The 8,789-nt window shown below is 51.2% G+C and overlaps 1 protein-coding gene across 1 annotated transcript; it reads left to right on the top strand.

Annotated features, from left to right (window-relative positions):
• Nucleotides 1-2,648: 2,648 nt before the first annotated feature.
• Nucleotides 2,649-4,408, top strand: LOC136529737 (growth-regulating factor 2-like). Its single transcript, XM_066522802.1, has 3 exons — nucleotides 2,649-3,122; nucleotides 3,245-4,012; nucleotides 4,105-4,408. The coding sequence occupies exons 1-3, from the start codon at nucleotides 2,924-2,926 to the stop codon at nucleotides 4,110-4,112; spliced, it is 975 nt and encodes a 324-aa protein (XP_066378899.1). The 5' UTR covers nucleotides 2,649-2,923; the 3' UTR covers nucleotides 4,113-4,408.
• The last annotated feature ends 4,381 nt before the right edge of the window (nucleotides 4,409-8,789 follow it).

Here is an 8,789-nt window from a genome sequence, read left to right on the forward strand (position 1 = left end):
CGTGCCCTAGAGACATGAACTCTAGGCTTCCAAACCAGACCACTGTGTCGAGACATAGTGGTTGTACAGGGTCTGCCATCCAGAACTTGTTGGGATGATGAAACTGACACGCAGACGGGCCCTACCTGGTGCGCCAACTGACGGTATTTTGGACCGGGGGGTCCTCAACCAACTAGTAAATTTGTACTGCGTGTTCTCGATCTCGGAAGGTGATGCAAAGAGACACAAGGCTTATACTGGTTTAGGCAATCGGTGCCCTACATCCAGTGTGAGAGATCGATCTTGTATTCCTTGCACCGATGTGCTTGTAGTAGGGGGTTACAAGCTGGGTGAGAGAGGGAGCTGGTCCTAGGTCTCGGCACGGAGTGATGCGGGCTGCTTGAGACGTTGCTCTCAGACAGCGGGGGAGTATGCGTGTTACAGGGTGTTGTTTTGTGTGTGCCTATGTTCCCTCCCCCTAGAAATGACACAAGTCCTTTCCTTTTATAGTTGAAGGGAGGACAAGGGTAGTACGTGTGCTAACTATACGGCGTCGTGCGAACGGAGGCGGCGTGTCCGAGCCCTGTAGCCTGTTCCTGTGGCGGCGTGGTCGTCGGAGTGGTCCATCCTTGAAGCGCTGGGGCGACGTGCTGGTCACATCCGATCCTGTGCGTCATGGGAGCTCTAGGGCTACCTCGAAGCGAGCACGGCGGTCAGCGTTCGGGTCGCTGGGGGTTGACTGCGCGCGAGGCCGAGGCTCGGTTGGTGCCGAGGCCAAACCATGGTGGGGGTCTCGGCAGGCGTGAATCTCGAGATAGCCGAGGCCCTGACGTAGAGTGCCGAGGCTCAGAGGGAGCGGTCGATTTGGTACGCTGGTTCGGAGGCGATGATGACCCGGGCCAGACTTCCTATGCCGCGTTGTCTTCGAGGCGGGTGTTACGGGGCACAACGTAGCGCCGGCGCTGATCGTGGGCACAACACCAGAACACAGTGGCCGGTAATCACCGCCGCGCCTTGTCTTAGCCGGTATGGTATTGACGCGACTCCTTGTCCCATCGGCCACTCCATGGTGTCGAGCCGTCGTCCGGCTGAGATTGCGGGAGTGGTTGACGCATTAATAGGACGTGACATGCTGTCAGGAAGACTGGTCGAGGCGGGAGCGACGGGTTATTGACAAGCCAGCCTCGGGCGATACGGAGAATACCTGTCTCATTCGAGGTTGTACGCACGGGGCCTCGGGCGAGACGGAGATTGGGCTCCTTGCCGAGGCTTCCCGCGAGAGGCCTCGCGCGAGGCGGAGATTTCGTCAGGGTGTCAAGACCTTCCCGTGCGAGGCCTAAGGCGAGGCGGAGAGCCGGTGGGCTTGGACGAGGCTGGTGTTGAATCCATGGCTTACCTTCTGGCTTTGTTGTTGATAGGATTTAAGTGACTCTTTTGGTGTACGCTCAGGGTACCCCGTTTTATGGTACCCGATAAGTTGCTAACACTCGCAGTTGGAGTATTATTATGGAAAAACTCTAAAGAAACAATTATGGTGTCATCAGTGATGCATACCATAGTATAGCTTGACATGAGGCTTAAGGAACACGGAAAAGGAGGTTAACGGAATTTGTATCCGGATTTAACAATTGTAGACAACAGTAATACCATTTAATGTAAGTTAATTACTAAGACAACAGGTCAAGTGTGCTGCCAGACACATTGACACTAAGTTATATGTTGTAAAGAAGAAAATCCAGAATCATTCTAAAAGTATTAAGCATATAAGTACCGAGTAAGTACTTGCGGATCCGCTTACTAAAGGCTAACCCCCCAGTGTATTCAGAGAACACATAGTCGACATGGATTTATGGGAAAGCCTATGATTTTTGAATACTAAGGGCCTAGTTGAGTATCTGTTTTAAAATAGAGAGGTGCATTGTAGCTGTTAAATCTAATGGCAACTGACCGTGACGATGAGGCACGCTCTATGCACTGATCTGTGATGGAATGAAAACAAGATAAAGTAAGTTAAGTTTAAGTCATAAGGTGAGATCAAATGGGAGAATATTAGTTAGATCTCCACCAACTGACCCAACGGCAAATCGGACCCCTTGACAGCGTCCTGATCGAGGACGCTTAACCGACCATTGGTCAACATGTCCCTATCATACAGTGCTATATAAAGAGAAAGGTGGGGGCCAGGGCACAGGGGACGAGGGGCCTGTTCGGCTGGTATTAAAACCGGCTGAAGCTGTTTTGTTGTGAGAAAAAAAATACTATAGATTCTAGCTGATAAGCCAGCTGATAAATTCAAGCGAACATGCCCGAGGTTTACCGCCGCTACTGACCCACCAAAGTAACTCTAGAAGGCCCCTCTAATCGTGTGGGCAGCGCTCAGAAAGCGTCGTTGACCGCGTCACCGGCACCTGAACTACACCACCACGCATTAGGTAATCGCTGCCGTAGCGATTTCTTCCCCTCCATCTCCTCTGCCAAAACCCAAAGGCACGGGTCTCTACTTTATCTTCCTCTCCTGAGTCTATCTCTCTTCCAAATCATATACTTGATGAATTTAAACCAAATAAAGATGAATTCACCTACTAGTTTACACCAGATGATCCTAAGCCCTTAACAAATCCCAGTCCCTGCCAAATCACACGCCTGCCGCCTGTCAACCTGCGCTGCCCCTGTGCCTGTGCGGCTGTGCCTCAGCCTGCCTGCCTGCCTGACACCGCCATATGCATGATGGCGGATGATGATACTCACGTCTTCCCGTTCCCGAGCCCTGACACCAGCACAAACCTGGAGACTACTAGTATCGGAGTCCCATCCATTTCATTTCATTCCCATTTCCCTTGCGAGTGAAGAGAGCTCTCGGCGCCGTCGTCCTCTGTCTCGTCCTCGGCACTGCCGCAGCCTGCGTTGTTGAGCGAGTGCGGCCGGGCAAAGCGGGCTCGAGGAGATGATGCTGAGCGGGCACGGCGGCGGGAGGCGCCTGTTCACGGCGTCGCAGTGGCAGGAGCTTGAGCACCAGGCGCTCATCTTCAAGTACATGGCCTCCGGCGCGCCCGTGCCGCACGACCTCGTCTTTCCGCTCCGCCTCGCCACAGGCGTCGACACCGCGCCCTCGCTCGCCTTCCCGCCCCAGCCTTCGCCGTCGCGTACGCCCTAGCTCCATGCGCGCCTCTCTCCTCCCCCACCTCGAGTTGTCGCCTCATGTTTTACTCTCATCGTCGCTACTAGTCATCATCGCTCGCTGATGAGAATGTACGTGCCCGTGCAGTGGCGTACTGGGGCTGCTACGACGCGGGGGCGCCGTTTGGCCGCAAGGCGGAGGACCCGGAGCCGGGGCGGTGCCGGCGGACGGACGGCAAGAAGTGGCGATGCTCCAGGGAGGCCCACGGCGAGTCCAAGTACTGCGAGAAGCACATCCACCGCGGGAAGAGCCGTTCAAGAAAGCCTGTGGAAGTGACCTCCGCCACCTCCCCCGCCGCCGCGGCGTACCGGCCGTCCGCGCTCTCCATCTCGCCGCCTCGCGCGGCCGACGCGCCGCCGCCGAGCCTCGGCCACCCGCAGCAGCATCTCCGCCACGGCGCCTCCTCCGTAGCAGCCCGCGCCCCGGCTCAGGCCACCGCCGGCGCTCTCCAGCTCCACCTCGACGCGAGCCTGCACTCCGCGTCGCCGCCGCCGTCCTACCACAGGTATGCCCACTCCCACGCTCACTACACGACGCCGCCACCGTCGCTCTTCCTGGGCGGCGGCGGCTACGACTACGGGCAATCCAAGGAGCTTCGGGAAGCGGAGCTCAGGCGGCGGCACTTCCACGCGCTCGGGGCCGACCTGAGCCTCGACAAGCCGCTGGCCGCCACCGGCTCCGACGCCGCGGCCGCGGAGAAGCCCCTGCGGCGTTTCTTCGACGAGTGGCCGCGGGAGAGCGGCGACTCGAGGCCGTCGTGGGCGGGGGCGGAGGACGCGACGCAGCTCTCCATCTCCATCCCCGCGGCTTCGCCCTCCGATCTCGCTGCCTCCGCCGCCGCGCGATACCACAACGGTGAGCCGGCGAGCGAAAGACTCCACTTTTACTGGTTCCTTGCGTACAATCAGTTTGCTGATTGGTGTTGCCGCTTGATTTCTTTCACGCAGAGGAGTGATCGGTGCATTTCCTAGCTGCAAGCCTGCAACAGCGAGCAGTAATGGGTGCAAGAGATGATTGGTGTTGCCGTTGGGGGGCGAGGGCACAAAGCCTGAACCGAGTCAAGCAGTACTAGGTCTATGATTTGATCTTCCTTTGTTCCTTTGCAGCAGTAGTACGTTACTCCACGTACCAAATGTTAGCTCGTTTTGTGTGACATTTTCGTTCAGGTTGCTCCTATTGCTACGCTACCTCTGTGGGCTGTGGCTTTGTGTGCTTTCTTCCTCCAGTCTGTGATGCAAACCTTGTCAGCACTTTTCCGGCGACCCACGCCTTGATTCCTTTACCTGATTCCTCTGCGGCTCTGCCGCTGATCGTTTGTCACATCCGTGGATCGGTGGATTCTTCCTCACAGGACTAGACACCCGACGATCACTCTGTTCGCTCATGCTTAGACTGAAATATCGTTTCAAAAAATATTATTCCATAAGTATTCGAAATAACCTCAAGCCAACCGGAACGATCTTGCCAAAGCCACTCGGCAAAAACACGCCTGCCACAGGCCCGTTGATCGTCCAGCAATAATTATGCCTGTTCGTTTGAACTTATCAACTAGTTATCATTTGAACTTATCAACCGGCTTATCAGTTAGAATCTATAAAATTTTTCTCTTGCAATAAAATAAGCCAGTTTTAATACCAGCGAGCGAAGCTTTTCAGCTCACACATGGACAGCAGTCGCCCGCTGGATATAGGCTGCGGGCCCTTGAAGGGGTGTTTGTTTCCTATAGGTCATGTTGGCACGGCTCCTCCTAGGACTCTTGCTCCTCCGAGCCTTAACAAAAGTTGTAGAAAGAGAGCTGAGGCTAAAATTGTGCCTCCAAAACGGCATCGGCTCCTGCCAAACAAGGATTCTAAGCGAAGCTGTGTTTGATTTTCTCGCCTGAGCACATTAAAGTATGTGCGGGCGAGAGCACGTGTTTCTCGTTGCTCATACCAATCGGGCGAGGCTAGATGTATGGGCCATCTATGGGACAACAACATACTTGCCCTAAGTAATGCAACATGCAATCCACGATCAAAGTGGCTAATCTAATAGTTGGAAGCACAAATTTGGTAGTGAAACCAAAAGAAAACATCTAAGGAAGATGCCAAAAAAAAGAAGAAAAAGAAAGGAATAGAGAGTGAACGAAGGAATAATGGGTGGAGCTCGGAGTCGGAGGAGCTCACCTATGGTGAAGAGGGCTGGAAGATTCGTCGGTGCAAGGGCGATGTGGGATGGTGCGGTGGTGAGTACTCCCTCCGTCCCAAAAAAATACAATTATGGGAAACGTGCTGATCAAATTAGTTCAATTTTGACTAAGCTTATAGTAAATAATATTAGCATTTTATTTAATGAGTATTAGTATATTGTTATATAATTTTAGTCAAAATTTAAATTGTTTAACTCCTTGAAATATGAGAATTACATTTTTTTGTAGACGGAGGTAGTATCGTGTTCGAGCAGCGAGGCTCGACATAGGTGGCAGTGGTGACTTAACGCCGACAGCAGAGGCTAATAGGCTAGGATGCCCCTTTCCCATGGCCAAAGGGTCACTCTTGTGGAGGCGAGATCAAGGAAGTGAGGGAGGGAGGAAGGGAAGAGGGCAACTTGGTTATTTCCAACAGTCCATGCTGGCCAAAGGAGCTGGCTAGCCACGTCATTAAAAATGGCAATGTTGATGCAACGTCTTCTATCCAATAATAAAAATAAACAGTGCACTCTAAGGACAACTCTAATAATGATACCTTAGCTAGCTCATACAATCCCAGCTCTACATGTTGCCTACACGAAACAAAGAGAAAAGGAGGGGCGGAGGGGAGGAAGAAGAGGTAACCCTTGTTCAGGCTTGGCTTGGATAGATTACGAGGTATGCTCGTGGGACCCATTGGCATGCTCATTCATGTCCCACACTCCCTCTCTTTCTTCTTCTCACGTTAGTCAGTGAAGACAGAGCTAGGGCGATGGTGGCGGCCCGGGGCGAAGGGCATGGAGAAGCGGCGACTTCAATGACCCAACACAAGGGATATGGCCTGTCGTGAAGGGCTCTGAGAGAGGGCTCTGAGAGGAGGCCGATCGCGGAACCGTTCAACACGGATTCTGGGGGGAGCTCAGTTCGCACGTGAGACGAGGGGCTGAAGGGGCGGACGAAGACGAACGATGAAGTCACCACGGCGCGCTCGCGCTTGTCGTGGCGCGGCTCTGGTGGCGTCTGCGCCGGGAAAGCAAGCAGCAGACGACGGTGGCCTCCCTGCCTCGCGCAGGTGATGACAGGTGTGTGATGCAGGCGCTCAGTCAGGTGGGGGCGTGGGGCTCGTTCAGGGCCGTGAACCAGCGGCCAGCGCGTCTCTGAGCCTGGGCGTGCTGCTCGTGTTGACTGTACCTTTTTGAAAGCAATTTTTTTTTTTAAAAAAAACAAGATTGTTGACTGTACTCGCCGCGGCAAAACGTGGTACTGGCATGTGCCATCGCGCAGTCGTCGGCTCGTCGTTGCTAAGCGGGTGTTTGGTTCTTAGTCCGGATTTTAGTCCCTGTCCCATCGAATGTTTGGACACATGCATGAAGTATTAAATATAAATTAAAAAATAACTAATTACACAGATTGTGACTAATTTGCGAGACGAATCTTTTAAGCCTATTTAGCCCATGATTTGATAATGTTGTGCTACAGTAAATATGTGCTAATGATGGCTTAATTAGGCTTAATAGATTCATCTCGTAAATTAGACTACTCCTGTGTAATTAATTTTTTAATTAGCTCATATTTAGTCCTTCTAATTAGCATCCGAACGTTCGATGTGACACGAACTAAACTTTAGTTCCCGGAAACAAACACCCCCTAAAACGCAGCTGGGTACTAGCACGAATGTGAATCCAAGTCGCGTTTGAGCTAACGAGATCTGAGGTGCGTCACAACTTTAATAGGACGATTTAAGGGCGTCTCAACAATGATAGTAATTTAAGTCAGTACTTTTCTCACGGGAGGAGAGAAGATAAAAAAAAAAGATGAGATTATTTTTATCTCAATATCTATCTCGTTCAGAAAACAAGATAGTTTGTAGGACTACTAATAGAGAATGAGAGAGGAAGAAGAGAAGGTATATAATAAAAAATTATTTATATGTAGGGTTTACATAATGAAGTGCAATGACATGGTATGTATAAGCTAGTTGCTATCTCATACTATTGAGGACGCTCTAAGAGAGTGTTGGGATTGCTTCACTCCACGTTTTTTTAGCTAAACGGTTTCAGCTTCACGCACTGTTTTCGAAGAAAAAGAGTAGAGTTGTGAGAGCACTTAAAGAGGTGCTTCACAAATTTTAGTTTTTTGTAAAACTACTCTACGGTGGAGTTTGTGGAGCCAGACACCCTCAACGCCACTATGAATTATTTCCGCTATGGGTATTCCAGTGAGAGCTGAGGAATGCTAAACCATTCTTAATTCTTAATGGGACTGATTAAATTCCTTCATTAAAAAATAGATATTTTAGGTAATTTGAAATAAATCCTGAGGTGGTATGAGCAAATCTCAGAGATGAGAGCTAATTTTCATAAGAACGAGTGTTTTGAGAACATAACAGGGTCCCCTAAATCTTCAGACTAGAGCCGCGTCCAAGATGTGACGCAAGACGACAAGGACAAGATTGCGGCCACTACAAGACGGGCACGTGGCAGGCCTCTTGCCAGCCTCTTCCTACACGGACCAGAGGGGACTGTTCCTCCTCTTGTTCGGACATCTCGGGTTCCTGCAGACGCAGGCTTCCAAGGAGTAATTTTTGCATTTTGGTCCTTTTTTAAAATATTTTTTATAAAAAGATCCCTGCTAAAACTTTTGCTACAAATAGATCATTTTTAAGCGTCTTAGGAAATCACGCCGAGATATGAAGGTCGGCGTCGACTGACACGACGCCAAGTCCTTGCCACGTCACCGACGACTCCGGGGCTGGCGCATGGGGCCCAGTACGTCAGCGTCGTGTCAGCCAACGCCACAGGCCTAACTTCGGCGCGGTGGGGAGTCACGCTGAGCTCTTGGCACCATCCGGCGCACGGCCCAGGCGGTCCAACAACGCTTCGTGGGCCAAGAGGTCGGCGTGCGATCAGCTGACGCCGAGATGCTAACCTCGGCGCGGCCCGACTCAACGCCGAGGTTCGATCAGTTGAGGCCGTGCCGCAGCCCCCTTCTTCCTCCTCTCTCCATTCCGAACCAACAGGTGGCCATTTCCCACTCCCTCTCTTTCCACGAACCCTAAATCCTAAATCCAGCTCTTGGGAGGCCAGATCGAGGGTTTTGACGTTTTGCCAAGGTACTTCTCTTTCTCCTCTTTCATTTCATCCATTTAGATTCGGTTGTTTGTGTTTTTTTTAAACTTGGCATTATAGGTTTGGTTCATGTTCATGTCCATGTCATTCGTGCAATGTATGGTGGTTCAAATGATTGAATGATCCAAATATATGGTTGTTGTTGTTGTTGTATATGTTCTGATTTATAATCATTGAGTTAAATTTTGTGTTTGTTGGGATTCAAATTTGCTTAGGGTTTGTAATGAAAAACTTATTTGGGAGGTATGGTGATTTAGTGTTAGTAGCTTTACATTCGTTGCAAGGTACTTTGAATTGATTTTTTTTCTACGTAATGTTAGGATGCCAAGGTGTGATA

Source organism: Miscanthus floridulus, chromosome 19 (genome assembly GCF_019320115.1).
Source record: "Miscanthus floridulus cultivar M001 chromosome 19, ASM1932011v1, whole genome shotgun sequence".
NCBI classification, from domain to species: domain Eukaryota; kingdom Viridiplantae; phylum Streptophyta; class Magnoliopsida; order Poales; family Poaceae; genus Miscanthus; species Miscanthus floridulus.